The 24,470-nt window shown below is 35.6% G+C and overlaps 1 protein-coding gene across 1 annotated transcript in view; it reads left to right on the forward strand.

The window, feature by feature from the left end:
* CRPPA (CDP-L-ribitol pyrophosphorylase A) overlaps positions 1–24,470 on the forward strand; it is a 313,919-nt gene that overhangs the window by 146,923 nt on the left and 142,526 nt on the right. The window contains exons 7-8 of the mRNA XM_059396757.1: positions 22,276–22,368; positions 22,852–22,944. Coding sequence (XP_059252740.1) covers positions 22,276–22,368; positions 22,852–22,944 — 186 coding nt within the window. The remainder of the gene's footprint in view (positions 1–22,275; positions 22,369–22,851; positions 22,945–24,470) is intronic.

Here is a 24,470-nt window from a genome sequence, read left to right on the forward strand (position 1 = left end):
CCTAGGTGCCCTATTGTGTAATCTGATAAAACATACTAAATATTGACTTAATTTTAGAAGAAACGAACCCAGAAAAGAGATAATAGTCTACACATACTGTTCACAGCTTCAGAAATCGTTGCTGAGCCTCTGCTAGGCTTCCTTTCTATATTTTTTTCCTTTTCCTTTGCCACTCCCTCCCTCTGTCACCCTTCTTGTTTGTTGGTTTGTTTTAAAGATTTATTTATTTTAGAGAGAGCACATGTGATCTCGGGGTGAGGTGACCAAGGGGAAATACCAAGAAGCTCAAGGATGAGCTCCTCGAGCATAGAGCCTAACATAGGGCTTGACCTGATAACCCTAAGATCATGATTGGAGTCAAAATTAAGAGATGGATGCCCAACCTACTGAACCACCAGGTGTCACTTATGATGATGGAAATTTTCAATTACATACTTAAAAAGAGAGACCATTAGTATGAATTCTCATGTACTTATTACTTAGCTTCAACAATTACCAACACATGACCAATCTTGTTTTCTCTTTACTCATTTACCACCCCCCAATTATGCTGATGAAAATTTCAGCTATCCTGTCTTTTCATCTGTAAATGTCTTAGTATGTATATGTACAAAAAAGATTTCATCTTTTAAACTGTAATCATAATTACACTCTAAAATATCTATACTCATGCCTTAATATCTTCAAATGTCCAGCAATTGTTCACTTTTCTCCAATTGTGCTATATATTTTATCCTTTTTGTTTCCCATTTTTTGGAATAATTGTATCTTTCAGTGTATCTTTCATTCTCTTTCAAAATTGTCCACAAACTGTGTACCTAGATGGCTCTGTTAGCTAAGCATCTGCCTTTGACATAAAGCATGATCTCAGAGCCCTGAGATCAAGCCCTGTATCAGGCTCTCTGCTTCCACGGCTGCTTCTCCCCCTGCTGGTTATCTCTCAATCAATCAATCAATCAATCAATAAATTTGTTCACAAATAACCATTGATTTGTATGTCTCTTAACTTTCTTGTAATCTATAGCTTTCATCTCTATTTCTTTTCTTTTCTTTTCTTTTTTAATAGAGTAGATTGTCTTTTAGAAATGCCCACATTATGGGCTTTACTGATTGCAACTGCATGGTGTCACTTAACATGTCTGTCTGTCATCTGTATATTCTGGAAATTATAGTAATGTCTAGAGGTTTGTTTGGATTTGGATTAAAGTTTTTCTTTGGCAAAAAATAAATTTTTTCAAAGGTGGTGATGTATGCTTCTCCCAAGAAAGTACATTAAGTTTGGTCTTTTGAATTTCTTTGGTGTATGCAGACATTAGTGCCTAGAATCATTATTATTAAAGCATGCAAAATGATATGAAGTAAAGTTCAAGAAAGTGGAATTGTGACTTCTGCTCTTGAGGGCATCATTGGGGTTTTTATTCTTAAAGATTATACAGAGTCGTGATTTTAAAATAATTTGATGTGATTCCGTCCATAGCAGTTACAATTTTACTAGTGCTCAAATAGTCCAGTTTTGGCCATTCATTAGAAGCCTCTTCAAGTTAGCTTTAGTCCTTTTCTCATTATGCTAATATTTTGATAACTTTCCCACTTTCTGGTCTGACCTTGTGTTCTAGATTCACAATGACCTCTAGACTGATTTCCTGACCAAACCTTAAATCAACCAATTCTCTAGCTGGCTGCTACTAAATTGGTTATTGTTTCTAGGTTTTATTTTGTTGAATAGAGGTAAAAAAACAGTTTCTGTCATTGGTAAAAATAAAACACATCCTTTTGGGGGGGTTCTTTTTTTTTTAATAAATTTTTTATTTTTTTATTACTTTTCAGTGTACTGAAATTCATTGTTTATGCACCACACCCAGTGCTCCATGTAATATGTGCCCTCTACAATACCCACCACCAGGCTGGCCCAACTACCCTCTGCCCCTTCAGAACCCTCAGATTGTTTTTCAGAGTCCATAGTCTCTCATGGTTCATCTCCCCCTCCAATTTCCCTCAACTCCCTTCTCCTCTCCATCTCCCCATGTCCTCCATGTTATTTCTTATGCTCCACAAATAAGTGAAACCATTCGATAATTGACTCTCTTTGCCTGACTTATTTCACTCAGCATAATCTCTTCCAGACCCATCCATGTTGATACAAAAGTTGGGTATTCATCCTTTCTGATGGAGGCATAATACTCCATAACATTGGGGTACAGATGGCCCTTCTTGACACTACATCTGTATCTTTGGGGTAAATACCCAGTAGTGCAATTGCAGGGTCATAGGGAAACTCTATTTTTGATTTCTTTTTTTTAATTTTATTTTAAAGATTTTATTTATTTATTTGACAGAGAGAGATCACAAGTAGGCAGAGAGAGTGAGAGGGAAGCAGGCTCCCGCTGAGCAGAGAGCCTGATGTGGGACTCGATCCCAGGACCCTGAGATCATGACCTGAGCTAATATCGAAGAGATTACTGCCTATGTTCTCCTCTAGGATTCTGATGGATTCCTGTCTCATGTTGAGGTCTTTTATCCATTTTGAGTTTATCTTTGTGTATGGTGTAAGAGAATGGTCAAGTTTCATTCTTCTACCTGTAGCTGTCCAATTTTCCCAGTACAATTTATTGAAGAGACTGTCTTTTTTCCACTGTATATTTTTTCCTGTTTTGCCAAAGATTATTTGTCCATAGAGTTGAGGGTCCATATCTGGGCTCTCTACTCTGTTCCACTCATCTATGTGTCTGTGTTTATGCCAGTACCATGCTGTCTTGGTGAACACAGCTTTGTAGTAAAGCTTGAAATCAGGCAACGTGATGCCGCCTGTTTTGTTTTTCTTTTTCAACATTTCCATAGCAATTTGGGGTCTCTTCTGATTCCATACAAATTTTAAGATTATTTGCTCCAGCTTTTTGAAAAATACCCGTGGAATTTTTATCAGAATGGCATTAAAAGTATAGATTGTTCTAGGCCTTATAGACATTTTAACAATAATAAAACACATCCTTAATTCTTACTGATGTTTCCAACTGAAATTAGAATTGGGAATGCAGACTTTTTTTTAAAAGTGTGTTTTATCTCTGTCATTTTGTCTAGTGGTAAAATTTAGTGTTTTACATAATTTCAACATAACACATTTGATTTATTTCATGCTAATTGATTCCTGAGAATAATGTAAGGTATTTTTCCTCCACTGTCTTGAGGGTATATTCTGGTTAGGATGTACAATCAAATTAATGTGTTTTCCAGTCAATTTGAAATAGTACTTCTAATTGGTTATGATGCTATCTGGATACACTAAATTATTTGGCTTATTTTCAGACATTGCTTTTTTAAAAGAAATTTATTTTATAATTTTACATGAACTTTTATCAAAATCAAATATATAAAGCAAATTATACTCAAAGAAGTCTAAGTTTTGTCACTGTCTTCTGTACCCTGTTGCTTTCCTCTTCTCTGGGTAATCAGTTTTTTAAGTTTTATGGTTTTTTCTTATACTGTTTATGAGTTTCTGTATAATGTGTATTTTTTTTTTGCATTTACAAAGATTTTCCTCCGTTCTCCTTTGATGACTACCTTTATATAAGTATTCCTGTGAAATACCTTTGTCTTTTATTAACATTAATTTAAATTCTTTTGGCTCTTGTCTAATCGATCTCCTGGGCAGCAAGGAAAATAACTAGTGTCATCTTCTTGCTACCTCTGCTTTCAGTATCCAATTTGAATTGATGTCTTTTAATTAACTACCAAGTGACACTTCTAAAATGACAGCAAGCCTTTTTTATTTTCAAAAAGATTTTATTTATTTATTTGATAGGGAGGAGAGATCACAAGTAGGCAGAGAGGCAGGCAGAGAGAGAGAGAGGGAAGCAGGCTTCCCGCTGAGCAGAGAGCCCCATGTGGGGCTCGATCCCAGGACCCTGAGATCATGACCTGACCCAAAGGTAGAAGCTTAACCCACTGAGCCACACAGTCATACTGTAAATGTTTATTTTTAAGAAGACTTAATGTTGGTACTTCGCAGATTATTTTGGTTCTCTGAAACTATGCTCCAGGAGATTTCTTAGGGAGGGTTCCTTGACACAGTATTCCAAGTTCTTGCATGTGAATAAAATTATTCTGTGGTTAAAAATGTACAAGTTGATTTTGGCTTAATGAAAACATTGGTTCAAAACTTTCTCCCTGAGCATCTTAAATATGGTTCTGCATTGTCTTCTATCATGAGTTGTTTGGATCAAGCGTGGTTAAAATCTGGTCTCTGCCTGGATGCCCAGTGAAATATTTTTTCTTTGAAGTCCAGTCTTACTAGAATTTTCTTACTGTTGGCCCTTTTGGGTTAATATTACTATGTATACAATGTGTTCTTTTACAGTAAAATTTCTTGTCTTTTTATTTCATGAAATTGTGATGGCATTATTATTTTATTATTTTTTTTTCATTCTGTTACTTTAGTTTTCTTTTTTTTTTACATTCTTATTTATTTGCCTATCTTTATAGCTATAAAGATAGCTATATTGGTTTTTAAAAATTTTTTTAGCTTAAGCTTTTCATACTTTAAATTTTATAGTTCTCCTGAGGTGTTAGCTGTGATACTTTCTTCTATCTTCTTCCTAATTTACCCTTCATTTCTGAAACAGTATTTTCTTATTTTCCAAGTTTCTTGTTCTGATTACCTTGTTTCTGATTTATTCCAATTCTGACTTCTGTAGTTTGTTCATTTTGTTTTAGCTTAATAAGTGTTGGGTTGTGGCTTTCACTTGTTTGGTGAATGTATTTCTGATGTGTGTGTATTGCCTGTAGGGACATTATTTGACGCCTCATTCATTCATTCATTTGATAGAAAATGCAAGCATGCAAGAGCTGGAGGGAGGGGCATAGGGGAAGAGAGAATCTTAAGCAGACCCCAGGGCCAGTACTAAGCCTGATGTGGGGCTCAGTCTCACAACCCTCAAACCCAGAGGTCATGAGTTAAGCAGAATTTGAGAGTCAGATGCTTAACTGACTAAGCCACCCAGCTGCTCTATTTTATTTCTTACGAGATTTGAGGTCCTCTCTACTTGCCACTTTTTAAGTAAGAAATATTTTTATCTACTTTTAGGAGGAAAGGATGGGTCAGAATAAATTTTATATCTCAATGCTTATTCACTTGTTCAGGAAAAGATGAGTTGTTTGGATCAAGTTGTTTGGCCAGGCTCTTGATGAACTTCCATCTCTCTTACCTTTCTTCTTAACTTGGACCTTCTCTTTGACTTCTAGTACATCTCTGTCAATTTAGACATTTTGGGATGATGCTTTGACTCATAAAGTGCTTTCTTAGTTTGGGCTCAGACTCCCAGTAATCTCCAACAGAGTGAGAACCTTCATGTGGCTCCTTTGTTTTCAACTTTGAACTGGAGATTAGATGGCCTCTTTTGAGTTTTTCTGTTCTTTCCAGAATGGCCTGGTAAGCTATCCAGAGAGTACCTGATGATAGTTTTGTATTACTTTCTTTGGACTCCTTCTTTCCCCCTCCTCTTTGGTGGGGGTCTTTACAGTTGCTGGCCGTTTATCCCTACCCACTAATACTGGTTTTGTGGTAAATAATAACTACAGGTTTTGCATTTTGAAGTTTCTTCTTGTACTGTCTATTTTTATGGAGAGATCTGTAGAGACTTGAAAATTAAAGCAACTCTTCCCAGAATCTTCTTCCCTTTATTCGTTATGTGTGCTCTGCTTGTTATTTCTAATTTCTAAGCACTTAAGTTTATCTCCAAATTTCTAGTATTTAATTGATCCATAAGTATACATGATAACTTTAGAACTTTAAAAAATTAGGCTTGATTTGGAGTTAGGGATTTCATTCATTTAATAAAGCCAAGATGCACGTGGATGTTCAAAAGAAAGAAGTACCACCAATGGGGTGCTTAGATGGCAGTCTGTTAAGTGTGGGAATCTTGGTTTCGCTCAGATCATGATTCATGGGTGGTGAGATTGAGTCTTGCTTTGAGCTCCATGCTCAGCATGGAGTTTGCTCGAGATTCTCTCTCCCTCTCCTTCTGCTCTGTGGGTACACTCACTCACTCTAAAATATTTAAAATACTTAAATAAATCTTTTTTTATTCATTTTTTAAAAAGATTTTACTTATTTTTTGACAGACAGAGATCACAAGTAGGCAGAGAGGCAGGCAGGGAGAGAGGAGGAAGCAGGCTCCACGCTGAGCAGAGAGCCCGGTGTGGGGCTCGATCCCAGGACCGATCCCTATGACTCAAGCCGAAGGCAGAGGCTTTAACCCACTGAGCCACCCAGGCACCCCTAAAATAATTAAATAAATCTTAAACAACAGGTATTTCTCAAGCCCTCTTAATTGTAATTTACTCCTTTGAGGAGATATTTTGGACTTTTGTTAAACTAAAAGTTACTATAGAACTTATAAAGAAGAGTTTTGTGTGTCCTGTAAACTTAGAGGATCTTGGTTGATTTGGAAGGGGATGTCATTCATTAACTGCTAAGTCTCTCCTGGCTTCTATATTTGCCTAAAAACCATTAAACCACAGAAGGACTTCACAAAATGTTTTTTCTCAATCAGCCACAACACTAAGAATTAGAGTGCCTTTTATGTGCCAAAGACTATGCTATGTACCTTAATCCTTTAAATTCATTTATTATTATTTCTACTAAATATTCTTCTAAGAAAGGTAAAATAAGAAAGGTAAAATATAAGAACTAAAAAATCCCAGATGCTTAACAGGGTTTATTCCTAACAGCAGGAAGAAGACCCCTTATAAGGAATAGCTTAGTTTTATATATTTTTCTCTCCTATAAGGGAAAATTTATCTTGTGTCATTGTTCAGCCCATAACTTACAGGCAAACACAAAGCACCCCATTTTCTAATATCTTTATCTCCCAGAGTGCTTTTGTCTCATTCTGAAAAGAATGTAGAAAAAAAGCTGAAGTCATCAGTGTTGAGATCAAGGAAACTATTGGGCAGATCAGTGGGGTGTCGATCTGCTCGGTACACAGTGGGAGGATTGTCTCATTGGCATGAAAAGAAAAAATGATTCTCATTGATATTAAAGGAAGAGATTGGGTCTGCGTGTTAAAATTATTTGTCCAAAATTTTTGAAACCTACGTTAGAGGTGAACTATATATCTAAATTCTAAAATGATATACAAATAATACATGAAAGGGGTTGGTTTAAAAAATAAAATAAGGAACTAAGTAAGGACACCCTTCCCACCCTCCATACACATGAACATTTCACTCATACTTGAATTTCAACGCTTTATTATCAGGATTGTTATATTTCTTGGATTTCTTAAGGAGTTTGAATTATTTCCACCTACTTTAGATCTAGAGCTCTCCAGATGTACATGAGATAGTAGTGGAAGAGTCCGTTATCATTGTTTTCTAACTCAACAAATGTTGAAAAATAGTTTATGATACATACTGTGCTGAGTAGTAAAGGATTGATAAGTAAGGGATTAATAAGAATGTGGTCATTCTTCATTATTCCTTAATTCCCTAATTTACTTACCAAATAATACATGCCTGTTAAAATTTAGTCACTGGATATAGGGAGTTGAACTAAACAAGTATGGTTCCTTCAAGGACATACTGTTGAGTTAGGGATAACATAGAAAATGAATACAGGGGCGCCTGGGTGGCTCAGTGGGTTAGATAGAGCCTCTGCCTTTGGCTCGGGTCATGGTCCCAGGGCTCTGGGATCGAGCCCCACATCGGGCTCTCTGCTCAGCAGGGAGTCTGCATCCCCCCTCTCTCTCTCTGCCTGCCTCTCTGCCTACTTGTGATCTCTGTCTGTCAGATAAATAAATAAAATATACATAAAAAAAAAAAGAAAATGAATACAAAAAAATGTTTAGTTACTAATGGTGATAACTATTCTAAGCAAAAAGTGAAGTATGCTAATGTGAGAGAGAGCCCAAGAGAATCATTTAGATTGCAGGAGGAGGGCGGTGAGCTAGAATCTCTTGGCAGATGGAACATTTAGTTAAACCTGTAAGTGCGATCAGGAGTTAGCTAAAAGAAATCCAGGAGAAAGAGTGTGTGAAAGGCATTCAGAGAGTTTGCTGAGTGGGCTGAAAGAAGACTTGTAAGGTTCAAGTGGAGGTCAGAGTTGGCATGTGGGGACAGGCTCTGTGAAGGTTACCACCACCGCCAGTGCTGCTGCTGTTGTTACTGAGGTTTTGTCCTAAGAGCAAAATGAACTGTTGGAAAACTTGAGCTGGAAATGACATAAACCAGTTATATCTGTAAGAAGATTATATTGACTATTGCTTCTTAAAGTAAAATTCTTTAGAAGATGACATGTAGTATTTCATGTTTTCTTACATCATATTTACCCCTACAAGCCCAGGTCTTTTCAACCCATTTTTCATTCATATAAGAAAAGAAATGAGGTTCTTAAAAAAAGGTCCTTATCTTATATTTGGAACAAACAGGATCTATAGGAGATTTGCTTGTATTTGCTTATCCACTCCTTCCTGTTTCCTGGAGCACATAATTTAATTACTGTTCTGTGCAACCACCAATAACTAGCAGAGTACAACTGAGACTCATTTGTTTTCCTGGGTCTAAGGCATCCTTTGGTTTTGTTGAGGCTGTCTGTGATACCTAGTTTTATTTTGCCTAGTGCCCTCAAGTTTATGTCCAGTGAATGTATGGATCTGTGCTTTTTCTTACAGACCTAACTAGACTCAGTGTATGGCATACTAGTTTAACCAACATCAAAAATAGCAAATGAATTAGAAGGGCAGAAATTAAAGAAACAACAGATTAAGTCATTGCAACATGGTAAGACTCATTGAAAGTGGGGTTATTTTATGCTGATTTTGACATATAACACAATATTTTGTTTAAAGATAAAGGATTTGTTCATTTTTTGAAGATGAACACTGTGAAGTACAGTGAAATAACACTGTAAACACTATTGTGGGACCTCTGACTGAACAATACTGACACAATTAATTCAGTTAGAGTATGTGGTTTTGGTATATATATACAAGACTACAGAAACTAGTTGAAGACCATCCAATTACTTTGTTTGAGTTTATTTGGGATGTTAGCCAGATTTCCTGATCAGATTTCCAGAGGTTAAAAAAAAAAAAATGTTCGAAATTATTGGACCACCTAGTTGCTTGGGATGGTATTAATTATATTCACTCTGTATTGAATAAAATTAGCAGTTTATAATTGCAACTGCTTGTCATAGTTTTAGAGTCATTATTAATGAGGGAGTAAGTATAATCCTCCTTAAATACCACTTTGTGTACTTTATATGCATATCTATGTCTTTTGTCTTTGTGTATGTTTTTGAGTCACAGGCACATAATGAAATATTACCCTTTCTCAAGGAACCAGATGGTTAATTTGGGAAAATGCTTTTCTGCATCCTTGTCCACTTAAGAATGAGGTCATTGCTCATAAGTTCTAGACAACTGTTATGCTGAGTTAAAAACAAATCAAAACAATACCCAACATTTACTTTGGGGCATATATTGGTTAAAAATCAACTCTTCTAATTTGGGAAATTGATTTTACATACATGCATGGTAAACATGTTTAGAAGGAAAGTCTTTATAAAAATCTGAAAATAATGTTTGGGAAAGACTGTTTGGAGTGTAAGTTATAGCTTCTATACTTCATCCGTTGATATTGATGAATATGTACTTACTAGTTTTCTTAGGCTATTTTAAGTGAGATCAAATTTTAGAGCTTATTTACTGTGATTTCACTTCACTTTGATTTTTTTTGGTTCCAAATATAGGATACATGTTTTTAAAAAGTCATTTTATACTTTGAATTACTGTGTCTCCCCTAATGAGCTTAGAGATTAATTTCATTTCAACTATTTGCTTGCAGTATAGGTCTACTTTGTAATACCATGAAGTAGTTTATTCTATTGTTCTGGTGGCTTTAGTTAAATAATGGCTCTGGGGTTTTTGTTGTTCGAGGGAAAATGAACCAAATATATCCATTTGAGCTTGTGGTCCTAATAAATTATCTATGGCATCTTGTTTCCAAAGCCTGGAAGTACTTGCCTGCTTAAGTTCAAATCTCTTTTTCTCTTGGATGGATATTATATCCTTTCAGTGACTGTTCATTGCCTGCGAGTTAAAGTCGATACAACTTGGCCAGTTATTTGATCTCTTTCACAGTTGGTACTGAACCTTTACTCCTTATGTTCTCTCCATTGTAGTGAAACATATTATCTTGCTCATGCCTTGAAATTCTGTCATTTTCTGTCCTTTTCACTCAGCATTCTGTTTAATTGTGTTGCCATCCCTACTAGTCAGCTTCAGATTTCATTTGAGGCTCAGTTTAATGTAAGTCTTTTCATGAAGTTGTCCCCATTTTTCTCGTTCTTGGACTTCTTAAACTACTCATCAGTAGTGGTATGTCACTGTGCATGTTCTGTCTTTTATTGTTACATTCTTATACCCGTCTCTTTCACCATTTCTTTTATCACTGATCCTTGCACAAAGCTGTGTATATGGTGAGAACCAGATACATAGTTGTGGTTAATGGTGATAGGATGATGAACAAGCAAGCTTCGGGAAAACTTCTCCACCTGGACGTCAGCCAAATACATTTCTGGAGATAAAGAGGTAGCCGCTGGGCATCCATCAATCACGTGAGCTGTTGAGAGGAGTTTAGAACATAATGTACACCCAAGAAATTCTAATTGATTGCCCAGTCAGAAGACAACTATTTTCACAAAAGGAGGGAAGGGAAGGCCAAAGAGCAGATGTTGGAGAGGTGAGATGAACTGGAGTCAGCAGCAGTGATGAAGTTGAAGTTGGTGTCCAGTGGCCTTCTGACAGGAAAGAAGAGAGACAGAGAAAGTGAGTGATGAGGAAATGAGATGTGCAGAGGCGCCTCTGAAGTGGGGTGAAGAAATAGGTCCATAAGCAACACTTTAAGGTTTGTTTTTTACAGTAGAAAATAGGATTCTACGTCAAGATACGAATCTACCTTTCTTTATTATCTGGGCCTATATGGCTTAAAAAATATCCTGAAGTGTACGTGTGTTCACACCCTTCTGAAATAAGTCACACGATCATGTTTTAGTTACTTTTGCCTAAAAAGTAATTTATCTTTAATATTATAAAAGCATTTTGGACCTAGACACTAAATAATGTATATTCAGTAGTTGTACTTCTGCAACTTATAATGAAAAGTTGTATGAGACAGAAATTTTATTTTCTACATAAATATGGGAATTACACATCCCAGTAGAGAGAAAAATACAATAATGAAAAATTTTTGGCTTTACTATGTAGGATATGAAAAATTACAATGGTACCATTTGGATTGTACAAGTGTTGGAATGGTATTAAGTATTCCCTAAAAGTTAATCAAGTGGAGAGTTCCTCTGTGATAGAAGAGCATGTAAATTCACTAATCTGCTTATACATAATTGTAGCTGATTATGGTTTCTTAAGGTGTATTTCATACCTAATTTAAAATGAAATAAAATGGAAAAGCAAGGTACAGAGCTTACTGAGCTGCAAATCTGGTTTTAATATATACCTCCTCTTTTTACTCATTTTGAAAATATACACCTGACATATTAGTGGTATAAAAATATTAAAACACTTGCTAAAAATAAATTCTGGTATTTCCCTTATAAAAAGAATGACAATATTAAAGCCTTAAAGTTGCTAGAATATTACTGCTTTTAGTATCACTTACTGATTCTCAAATAAGTGCTGAGTACCCAAAACTAGATTTCTCCATCTAATGTGGGATTTCACAGTAGCTATGCTTTTGACTTACTTGTATAGATAATTTTTTTTTTTATCTTGGAGGTTGGCTGGTGTTTGCATCATAGAATATGAGATAATATCCCTATCCTCTATCCACTAGGTGCCAGTAGTACTTTCCTATTCTACATGTGACAATTGAAAATGTGTCCTGACTTTGCTGACTTTTCTTGAGGATGGGCAGTTAATACAACCTGTTACATTTCATGAGTGCTCAAAGTTTACAGTGGGTTGGGAGTAAAGTCATAAGTATTGTATTTGTAATTTCTAATGAGTGTATAGTTACATGTAATAAACTATAGTTTTTAGTAGACTATTTAAATCATCTATAAAATTGACTTGAAATTTTTGTTGGTGTTGATTCTCATTAATTTAAATCCATATTTTGGCGAATATAGCGTGTACATACTTCATTAGTGCATAATTATATAGGAAATGGGCTCTAATTATACTTCTGTATACATCTGGACAGTGTCTATGTTACTTAGAAAAAAAGTTAAAATTTTGTAAAAGTGAATTAGATTGTGCTGTGAATTTGGTTAAGAATTTGGAAAAAAACAGTTGAAGTAATTCTTTAAATTTACTCATGTATACTTATCATACTGATTAAATCAAGATATGGGTAATTTCTTTTAGAATGTATGGAAATGCAATGGCTTCATTAGAGTCAGAGTTAAAATTATCTTCTGATAACTGTATGGAAGCACACTCTTGAGTATATCTACTGAAAATGAGAGTGGGCTTTTAAATTAAAGTGGGTTCAAGTTCTCTAAGCTCTGGATCATTCAAAGTGGGCTCTACAAACCGGTTTTAGCAGTATCAGCTGGAAGCTATCTAGAAATGCATATTCTTAGATCCCCAACACACATCTAATGGAATAAAAATCTCTATTTCTAACAAGATTCCTGGGGATTCTTATGCATACTGAAATTGGAGAAACACAAGTCTAAACCTGATTTCATCTTTCCGGTATGAGTTAAGCTCCATAAGGATAGAAACTTTGTTTTGTTCATTGCCATGCTCTCCATGTACAATCCATGGTCTAGCTCAGAGCCCTCAATAAATACTTAATGGTTGAATGACTGAAATGCTAATCTGTCAGTGGATAGGATACCCTCTTTTTGCCTTTTTTTTTTTTTTAATTAACACAGAGATTTTTTTTATGTAATCTTGCTAGTGCTTAGCTTCCAAATGTTTTATGGATTATCAGGAAAAAATAAAAAGGTCATATTACTGCACATACCTTTTTAACATATTTTTTGTCATTTACAAAATGACAGAATGGGTAATACAGAATATGCCTGCCAAAGAATACTTACAAGTAAAAAGCAGTAATTTCTCATTTACTGCAAAATTGTCCATTAGTTATATAAAGCATAACATTCTGTATTGAAGCTTAATGGGAAGAGAAGCTTGAATAGATGTGCTTTTAGTAGCTTTACCTTTTTTACAGACACAGTATCCAGCTTTGGATGTATAATTTGTATGGTGAAATGGGAACCTTGAATTTGTTGTGATAGTGCTCAGGTTTGTAAGGGTTGAGGTCTGTATACTCTATCCCACAACCCTTGTAGTTTTGCATCAGAACCATAATGGCCTTCAAAGGAATTTTAACAGAGGGGGATATATAAAGGGTGGACTTTTTTTTTTTTTTTAAGGTTTTATTATCGCAGTAATCACTTCTGCTACATTGCCAGCTACTCGGTATGTATTGAATGTAGTGGTTCAGATACCCGTGACTCTTTTCCAGGATAAAGTCTAATAAACAGCTTTGGAAGAACTTTCTTCAAAATGTGGTTCCCTGTCCAGGGCCCAGAAAAATGATCTGAGTTAGAAGATTGTGTATGGCAGCAATTAAAATTCTTAGTATTCTGGACTTTGTCCAGATGAGGTGTTTCCTTGAGCTGACTTTGGAATCTGTAGTATCATTCTCTTTGAGCACAGGTCTTTTGACTTTCATGATGAGGTAATAGTCACCTGGAATGAACAGACACCCAGTGTATTGTGGAGGTGAAGGAAATGGCCCTGGGGATCCAATAGACCTTAGTCAGAGTACTACCCCTTACTGGTTGTGTGATCTCAGACAGGTTATTTAAACTTTTGTGTCTCAGTTTTCTTAACACACAACCAGAGGATAATAACAATGTTACATGTGTATTCTTTGTGATTTCAATAAGATAATTGTTTAAAGTATTTAGTGTCGATTCTTAAAAGGGGAAAAAATCTTTAATGTAAGGTATAAAATGCCAAGGGGTAATGGAGGTATGGCGATGTGTTAAGGTGCTATTTAAAAGTGGGAGTTAAATGAGAAGTGAGTGGAATAATTATAACAGACATTAAATATAGCACTATGTGCAGAGATGGTTATTTGTGCTTTAAATATAGCCAAGCAAACAAAGATGAATGACAAGACAGCACTCACACTAGACTTCATACTTTTGTAACAGTGATTATTGGGGGAAGTCCCTGGACTCAGGAATAGAGGTAGTGACCATTGCATTAATGAAGCACTGTAGAAGGAACTTAGGGGCTAATGTTAAACTTCAATCTTCATGCACTGTGGCTTTTAAGCTATATAAGCAAGGGAGTACCAGCCGTTCCCCTGATGTGATACAGTCCTGGGATCCAACATAATTGTGACATGGCAGAACCTTGGTTCTAATGCTGTTGTGTCTGCCCAGCATTTAGGACTAAGGGAAGGTATATCCAGCAGGCTAGGGTCCGAGCTTATGAGCCAGCAGGCTCCTGGTATGGTGTAGCAGCTCACTGTTCGTGTTTGGAGGTCCATAGTTTACATAATATGGCAGAATGGTTATCTGATGATAGTGCCTTGAAGCTTTTTTTCCTCTAAAGCTTCCCAGGAAGCTCACCTATAGTGAAGAAGTTCTGGAAAAGTTAATCCTTATATATTAATTAATCTTTTTATCAGTTCTGAAGAGTTTATTTTAATGATGAGTAAACTGAGCTACAGGGCTTAAGCAGTTCACCCAAAGTCACACAGAAAGATGGTTGCAAGGCTTCTGGCAGGCTCAGTGGGTTAAGCCTCTACCTTTGGCTCAGGTCATGATCTCAAGGTCTGGGATCGAGTTCCACATCAGGCTCTTTGCTCAGTAGGGAATCTGCTTCCCCCTCTCTCTCTGCCTGCCTCTCTGCCTCCTTGTGATCTCTGTCAAATAAATAAATAAAATCTTAAAAGAAAAAGAAAAGAAACCTGGTTGCAAAGCTAGATTCAGAGCTAGAGAGCTTGGCTCCAAAGACCATGTTCTTAACTGTAAAAAGAGTTTTAATGCTGAATCTTAAAAAAATTAAAAATAGTAAATGCTCAGTGTTAGGTGGACTAAAGCTCCACAAAAGCCTAAAAATAACCATGAAGTAAAGATTAATTGGCATTTCAAAAGTAGAAAATAATAAATGCTTATTAAATGAGTTTCTCAGGTGAAAATTACTAAAAATGGAGAAGAGGATCTGGGCTGTTAACTTCTGTAGGTCCAGGCACAACATTCGTACACTAGAGATAAACACATGGAGTGATGATTAGCCCAGTCTCAACAGTCACAGACAGCAGAAGATGCCTTTCAAAAATGTTCATTGGTTGGGGTGCCTGGGTGGCTCAGTGAGTTAAGCCTCTGCCTTTGGCTCAGGTCATGATTTCAGGGTCATGGGATCGAGCCCTGCAGCAGGCTCTCTGCTCAGCAAGGAGCCTGCTTCCCCCTTTCTCTCTGCCTGCCTCTCTGCCTACTTGTGATCTCTCTCTCTCTGTCAAATAAATAAAATCTTTAAAAAAAAAAATGTGCATTGACAGCGGTGCCTGGGTGGATCAGTTCTTAAGTGTCTGCCTTCTGCTTAGGTCATGATCCCAGGGTCCTGGAATCCCATCCCGCATTGGGCTCCCTGCTCTGGGGAGAGCCTGCTTCTCCCTCTCCCATTCTCCCTGCTTGTATTCCCTGTCTCACTGTGTCTCTCTCTGTCAAATGAATGAATAAAATCTTTAAAAAGAAATGTGAATTGGTAGTATAGAAAGATACTTTTTCCTTGGCTTGAGGTAGAATTGAAAATAAAAATTATATATATATATAATGTGTGTATATATATATAAGATGTACATACATACTTTGAAATGATCACCAGGGTCAAAGTAGTTAACATATCTATCACTTCATGTAATTACTGTTTTTTTTGTGTGTGTTTTATTTATTTTTTGGGGGGTTGTCAGAACTTAAGATCTATCCTCTTAGTAAATTTCAGGTATACAATAAGATATTATTAATTATGGTTAACATGCTGTACATTAGACCTCCAGCACTCAGTTACCTTGCATAACTGAAACTTTGTACCATGAGATTGACATCTCTCCATTTCTTCCCCCACAGTCCTTGGTAACCACAAGACTTTTGTTATTATTGTCCACAGAGTGGAAAGTGTATCTTGCTCTGATTTGCTCATTTATACTAACATTAGTTCCATTGCTTGGATGGGAGGGAAATTAACAGAATCAGATTCAGAGATAATCTAGCCAACATGTTTTTTGAAAAGAAGGTTGACTTTTCAGAAACAGTTTTTGGAACCTCTGACTCATGGGACTTGAACCAAAGTCTTTCTGACTTAGTTAAGCTTTAACTCTTCTTGAAATGGAAAACATTTTTTGACAACCCATCTCCTTTTCTAATAGCCATGCTTTAAATAGAATTTTCAGTATGCAGATGGTTGTACATTTCATTAATAGTAAATCTTTTCTAAATTCTTATTTGTCATGATGTAAGGAAAGTACTTCATGGTTTTTTGTTTTTTGGTATACCTCTTTAATTTTACTGAACATACTGGAAGGTTGTTTTAAATTTTGTTTAAATGTTCTTTGAACCAAAATATTTACAGAACAAAGAGTTCTTCTAGCCAGCAGATTGTTCCATTTGTTGTGTTTGAGTGTGGAAAAATTAGGGATAACAGCATGAGATGATACCATAGAGCATTTTCATAAACAACCTAATAGCATTGTCTAATGTGGTCTTTGTTTATTAAAGGTGTCCAAGACTCCTTTGCTATATTTAGGTAAATCTCAGGGTTTTTTTATTTGTTTGTTTTGGGGGTTTTTTTGTTTGTTTGTTTTTTAAACTCAACCATGGAAAATATTTTCTGGTTGGGAGAAAAGGAGTATGACCAAAAAAAAAAAAAAAAAAAAATTACACTTAACTGAAAACAGTTCTTTAGAGTGTCAACTTGAGGAAGAAATCAATTGCAGTGTTTTTGTTTGTTTTTAAAGGTGGTAAAAAGAAATGCTACTATTTAATACTTGTGTGTGCATTTCTGTCTTAGTTTGTAGGCCCTAGATCATGACCGTTTTATTAACTGGTTATAATTCATGAAATAATAGTAGAAGAAATATATTTAATAACAACAAAAGTTAACATTTGCTGGGTACTATGCCTGCATATATCTATATCTCATACTCTAACAGCTATGTTTTATTTATTCCCTGTTAATTTAAGAAACAAAGCTTTAACAAGGAAACAAGTATATACTGAAGTCAGTATGGGCTGAAGCCATCACAGGCAAGAAAGAGTCCAGTGTTTGTGATGATAGAAGACAGTGACTATAAAGAATATATTTTTTTGACATGTCGTGTTGATGAGTAAAGTTGGATGGTTAAGATTTGAACAGAATAAACGTAGATTATGGAGGACTTTAAGAACAATTTTACAATGTGAGATTTAATCTAAACACAGGTATATATGTAATTGTATGTTCTTAAATGTTTTCTGTTGAAAAAAATGAAATGAAGCTCAGTTTTAGGAGTATTAATCTTAAAATGCTCTAGACATTTATTGGACACTTTCTTTTTTTTTTTGAGAATGTGTAAGATGCAAGTGCCATAGACTGAATGTGCTCTCCCCCACAATTTAAATGTTGCAGTACTTATCCTAGTGTGGTGGTGTTAGGAGGTGGGGCCTTTGGGAGATGATTATGTCATGAGGGTGGAGCCTTCACGAAGGTATTAGTTCTCTTACAAAAGAGACCCCCAAGAGTTCCCTTGCTTCTACCATCCTGTGATGACACAGCAGGAAAACTGTTGTATTTGAATCACAAAGGGGATCCCTGAATCTACAGGAACCTTGATCTGGCTCATCTTCTAAACCCCACCCATGGATCTGCAAAACATTGTAATAGGGCAATGATGATTATCCAGACAATTCTTAAGTTATAATTGAAGGAAGAGCACACTGACGCTGAAATCAAGGCCAGGAAGAAGTCAGAGAAAATCCTTTAAATCTTTGTGATACAGCAACAGAGGCAGGGAAAATTTTCAGTGCCTATTATGTTTTAGCTCTGCAACTTGTGAAAAAAAAATTACAGAACTGCACAATTCATACTAAAAAAGAATTGCAGCACATGCCAATCAGATTTTAAAAATATGTAAGAACATCAAGGCTTTCCCTATCCAGAAAATATTCTCATACCTTTAGTTCTATAGAATTCGGTAAAAATTTGAATTCAAGAAGGTTAAAAACAAACTTCAAAGATGGTATTGAAAGAGTTTAATACAGTTATCAGAGAAAATAAAATTAAGACTAGAGCAACACACTTTTAGAACTGTTGAGCAGATGAGAATTAGAATACAACTGATAAGAGGTTATTATCATAGTGGGAAACTTGAGATAATTACAGAGTGCTCTAAGTAGAAATTAAAGAGAATAGATGTGAATGGTGCTTAAGGCATCCAACATATGGATAGTGCTTATTTTCTAAACTAGAAGAGTGTTTCTTTGAAATGACTGATTCTGTAAGACGAAATGGACATAGCCTTGGGAAAAATTTAGAAATAACAACTGCCAAGTAAGCATGTGCTGATTTTGGTTAGGATTTTGAATTTCCTCATAAAAAGTTCTTCAGATAAGGACCTAGGAGCAAAAACGCAAAATCAAAACTTAAAGAAAAACTCTACCTGACCTCTTGCATCTCCACAGTATTCGCTATCCAAATACAGTGAAGCTGTGCCTGTGAACTTTGGAGGGAATGCAAGTGGAATCCAAGAATATGACTGTCAGCCAAATTGTCTGTTATAAAGATGATGAGAGGAATAATAAAATACAATGTTTACATGTATTATTTGAACTCCTGATGTTGATATCGAACAGGTTACATAATGAATGGGGAATAAGTGGACGATAAATGGAATATAAGTTTCAGGATAGGACATAATGCTTGTGGATCATGGAACAGTGACTACAAATCTGTGAGGGGGAGAGTGAACCAAATGTTTATTCCCAAACAGGCTCTTCTTGGAGTCTAAAGGCAAAAACTCAAAAAACGTAAAAATGTCAACATTTTATAAAAAATAAAGCCAATTACACAAACTCCTTGAAGATAAAGTTAATCACATGAAGAAGTGAATTAAAACGAAGAACTTAGAAATGGAGAAATTTTGTATAAAAAGTGTTTCGGGGTATAGATATGTCTACATTATGGGTATTACAGTTCTAGAATAGAATTTGAATCTAGTAAATCTTGTCTGGGTAAAAACAATATGATTGACCAGAACCAGGCTTGAGGTAGAAGTTAAAATGTGCTATTTGTTTCCCTCTCATAGAAGGGGGTCAACAAATACTGACAAATGAAATGCATTGCTATTCAAAATCCCAAGTCTTAATCTTCTTCATGTTCCCTTTTCTTAACATTTAGAAGCTTAGTTCTCTGGAAGTGAAAAATGATCTGAAGCTTAGCATCATCTTCAGGTTTACTCTATTCTTTTTTCATTCCTAACTAGTTTAAAAAAAAAAAAAAAGGCACGAAAGTCATTAGAATGCATTATTGCTTTTGTTTCTGCATCCTTTTGTCTTACTGCATATGTTAATATTGTGGGAATGGTGTTTATCTAACTTTGAATTTATTAGGTAGGTAGTGGTATTTTGGGATTTTTAAAAAATCTTTTCCAAGTTGTTGGTTTTAAGAACACAGACTATTTTTCTTGAAATGATTTTTTTCCTTTAAAAAAATTGTCATAAGTTTAAAATACCTATTAAGTACTTGCTAATGGTAAAAACAGGATGTTTTTGTACTCAAGGATCTCAACCCTGTCCTTAAGAATTTTCTCCATTTCAGTACTCACAAAGCTAAATATCTCTCATGTTCTCATCCTAGACCTTATTTCTGTATATGCAAAATAATTTTTTAATCAATCATTTTTAAAAATTCAAATTTCACTCATATTTGTTGAAGTTAATAACTGATGATATGATTATCTTGTTTCACATCTGTTAAGTCAAACTTGGCAGGATCTGAGGAATTATATGGTACTTGCATGCACACATTCTTGCTAATACCTTAAGTATTAGGGTAAGACCTTTTCTCTGTGGTCAGAGGAAAGATAATTTGTTACAGCAGTAGCATTAAGAAGCATAATGACAGTGTAGCAATGACTTTCTGAATTGCAGTTTCTACAGGGAAATGCAGTTATAACTAGGTGCAGTCCCAATGGGGCGCATTAAAGAAGAATTTTGATATTGGGGAGCACTTGTATTGAGGGACTGTGAGCAAGTCAGCGCATTCTCCTCTTACAAAAGAGACATTGTCTTTATTATTTTGGAATGTCAAGCAGATCTGCCCCAGGGAGAGAGATGACTCTACCTTTATTTTCTGGAACATAAGCAAATTTGCTCCAGGAAGAGATGTACCTATCTTTGCAAATCTGCCTGCTATGCAAACATCTTTGAAAAGTCAATCTGGAGTAAATTAGCTATTAATGCCTTTTAAAATGTTTGGGTATATGAGAAACCCTTTGCAAAATTGTCTCCCTGTAATATCTAGAAGATGCGATTCCTTGAACAAACTTAATGTTGCATAATGAAATCCAGTTTCTTCCATATTTTATTATCGATATATGGCTGATGCATATGGAACTATTTTGTTAATTTTTTTAATGTTCTCTCTGAAGTTTGTACTCAGTAACAACTTTATTTTTTTTTTTTTTAAGATTTTATTTATTTGAGAGTGAGTTAGTGCGACAGAGAGCACAAGTGAGGAGGGGAGGGAAAAACAGTCTCCCTACTGAGCAGGGAATCCCACTTGGGACTTGACTCCAGGACCCTGGGATCATGAACTGAGCCGAAGGCAGATGCTTAATCAATTGAGCCACCCAGGTGCCCCTCAGTAAGAACTTTAAACTATAAGGAAAGTCTTAAAATTCATGAGCCAACTAATTTCTAGCATTGCTAAGACCTCAAAATCATTACTTGCCCTTCTCTAATACTATGTCAAAACTGCATAGAATTAGGATGAATCCTACTTACTATGTAATGCTCTTAAAAGTACAGGGTTTAATGTTTTACTAAGTGACAAGCTTTGTATTTTAGAACTGTAGATTTGAAAGAGTTGTAAGTGTAATGCCAGTGCTAACCATGGAAATGTGACTTTCTGGGGAATTACAATACTATAGATAAAAAGTCCCTAGTTTAATAAGTAAGTTTTTGTTCATATTTGACATAAGAAGGAAAAAATGGAAGTTTATTAGAATATTGAGCTATATGGAATAAAAATGTTAGGAAAATTTTTCTTTTTTTAAAGGTCTTAATTGTTTGAGAGAGTGAGTGCAGGGGGAAGGAGAAGGATAGAAGGAGAAAGAATCTGATGCAGACTCACACTGAGTGGGGAGCTCTTATGAGGACTCTGTCTCACAACTCTGAGATCATCCCCTGAGCCAAAATCACAAGTTACCCAGGTGCCCCCAATTAGGGAAATTTTGTAATATATGTGCTATTCTAATTCTAGTCTGGGACCACCTCTAGTAGTAATCTCTTCATCTTTCGCTATCATTGTCTTAGTTCAAGTCTTATTTCTCTGTCTTACACTATAATAATTTCTTAACAGCTTTTCCTGGTTCTAGTCTTTCCAGGTTTAGTTACATCTACGTAACTGTAGAATTTAACATGTTTTCAGAATCATCCAACAACCCTGTCTAACCAACCTTTTAATAATTATCCACCATGTTCTGCAATACATCCTTTGAATAAGAAAAAACAGTTACTTGGTTGTCCCTGCATATATCCTATACCCTTTTTTTTTATTTAAAACTATTTCCTTTAGCTATATCTGTGTTTATCAAAATCGTAATCATTAGTCACGGACTAGTTCAAATGCCTTTTTCTCAGTAGCTTTATAAACTTTTGCCTGAATTATGTTGTTTTTATTTTTTATTTATTTATTTTTTTTTTAAAGATTTTATTTATTTATTTGACAGAGAGAGATCACAAGTAGGCAGAGAGGCAGGCAGAGAGAGAGGAGGAAGCAGGCTCCCTGCTGAGCAGAGAGCCCGATGCGGGACTCGATCCCGGGACCCCGAGATCATGACCTGAGCCGAAGGCAGCGGCCTAACCCACTGAGCCACCCAGGCGCCCCTTATGTTGTTTTTATATATGATTCTTGGCTTTGTGTGTCTCTAGCAGTTTTGTGCTCATTTTTAACAGTCATTTAGGTTTTGGTTTGGTCTTCCTATCTAGTTTATAAACTTTTTCTTCTGTCTTTTTTTTTTTCCTCCTAGCATGTAGAAGTCACGTCTGGGGCTTTGTGTCCTGCGGGCAGAGATCTTAAGCAAATCATCTTAGAGCAATGCTATAATTATGTTTGTGTGAATGTAAGTAGTGAATTTAAATGATTGAAAGTAGTGGAGCCTCTGTATAAGTGTAATGTGGAAAATATTTTTTTCTTGATTCTTAATTATTTGATTTTAAGTTCTGATAGATGAGTTCTGTTATTCAGTATGTATTTGGAAGTTTTGTTTTTTAACTTTAGAAATGGAAAATAATGTTTTCTAACAAGGTAGAGAGGAGGGATAAGAGAAGAGGGTGACATTTCTTTAGACACCATTTTCAGTCAGCTGGTATGAAGCAGGTAAGATGAAACATGTTTGAATTAATGAATAGTTCAAATTTTAATAGGTAGGACCTTATGGGTATCCTTTAAAGTTTTTCAAAAAGTGAAAACTAAGCTTGGTAAATGTTTTGGATGTTTATGTGAAAGTTCTCCATTTTTTTCCCCTTTAATTTTTAATTATCCTTGGATTAACTTTTAAATCATTTAAGAACTTGTTTTCACTTTTATTTTTCTGGTCTTTCAGGTTATGTCCTCTGATTTTGAGGAAACCCAGAGGTTACTGAACATGCTCGAAGAGAGTAATCTTTCCATTCTCTATCCTGTTGTTGTTATTTCAGTAAGTAAATTAATGCAAATATTTAAAAAAATAAATTGAAGTTGACATAGTCTAGTGTAGTATTAGTTTCAGGAATAGAATTCAGTGATTCATTACTTATATATAATACCCAGTGCTCATCCCAACAAGTGCCCTTCTTAATCCCCATCACACATTTAGCCCATCCCCACCCACTTCCCTCCATGCATGAACCCTCAGTTTGTTCTCTATAGTTGAGTCTTTATGGTTTGCTTCCCTCTCTTTTTTATTATCATATTTTATTTTTCCTTCCCTTCCCTTAAGCTATCTGTTTTGTTTCTTAAATTCCAGACATGAATGAAATCATGTGCTATTTGTCTTTCTCTGACTGACTTACTTTGTTTAGCATTATGCTTCTTGATGCGTCCACATTGTTGCAAATGGCAAGAGTCTTTTTTTTTTTTTTTTTTTTTTTTTAATTTGGTTGGGGAGAGCAGAGGGAGAGAGAGAATCTTAAACAGACTCCATACCCAGCGTGGAACCTAATGCAGGGCTCAGTCTTACAACTCTGAGTTCATGACCTGAGCTAAAAAGTCAAGTCAGATGCCTAACCACTTGAGCTACCCCTCATTCTTTCTTTCTTTCTTTTTTCCAAGATTTTATTTATTTATTTGACAGACAGAGATCACAAGTAGGCTGAGAGGCAGGCAGAGAGAGACAGGGGGACGTAGGTTCCCCGCTGAGCAGAGAGCCCGATGTGGGGCTCGATCCCAGGACTCTGGGATCATGACCAGAGCCGAAGGCAGAGGCTTTACCCACTGAGCCACCCGGTGCCCCTCAACTTTTATTTTTAACAAAATTTCATCCTTGAGGAAATTTATCCAAGCCTCAAAGAAACTCTTCTTTATGGATTCTTGAGCTTACTTTCTTGCTATGACCTCTATGACCGTGTTCCAGTTTTTTTTTTTTTTTTTAAAGATTTTATTTGTTTATTTGACAGACAGAAATCACAAATAGAGAGGTAGGCAGAGAGATAGAGAGGGAAACAGGCTCCCTGCTGAGCAGAGAACCCTATGCGGCACTCCATCCCAGGACCCTGAGATCATGACCTGAGCTGAAGGCAGCGGCTTAACCCACTGAGCCACCCAGGTGCCCCCGTGTTCCAGTTTTAAAACTGTTCTATTTATCACCTATTGTATCTCCACCTCTGTTCTTTGTATCTTTTCCATTAATATTTCAATTCAGTTTTCTGTTTATTCCTTTTGAGTTCTATTTTATATATCCCAGTAAGTACCAGAATTTTTCTTTTCCTTTTCTGGTGTTCTGTATTAAACTAAGGAAAAAGACAGATAAACCTCTAGTTAAGGAGTAAATGTCTCCCAGCACTACTTTGAGGATAGTACTATTATAAGTCTGTATACTATAAACATTGTAAAATATTTACTTAAGATTGGAAAGTTGTTACTACTGCCTGAGTAAAATTTGTTCACCCATTCTTTTCTCATTGTATATGGACTCATGTATGTAGACTCAGTATAGGAATATTAAAGTTATTATTAAACTTCATA

Source organism: Mustela nigripes, chromosome 4 (genome assembly GCF_022355385.1).
Source record: "Mustela nigripes isolate SB6536 chromosome 4, MUSNIG.SB6536, whole genome shotgun sequence".
NCBI lineage: Eukaryota > Metazoa > Chordata > Mammalia > Carnivora > Mustelidae > Mustela > Mustela nigripes.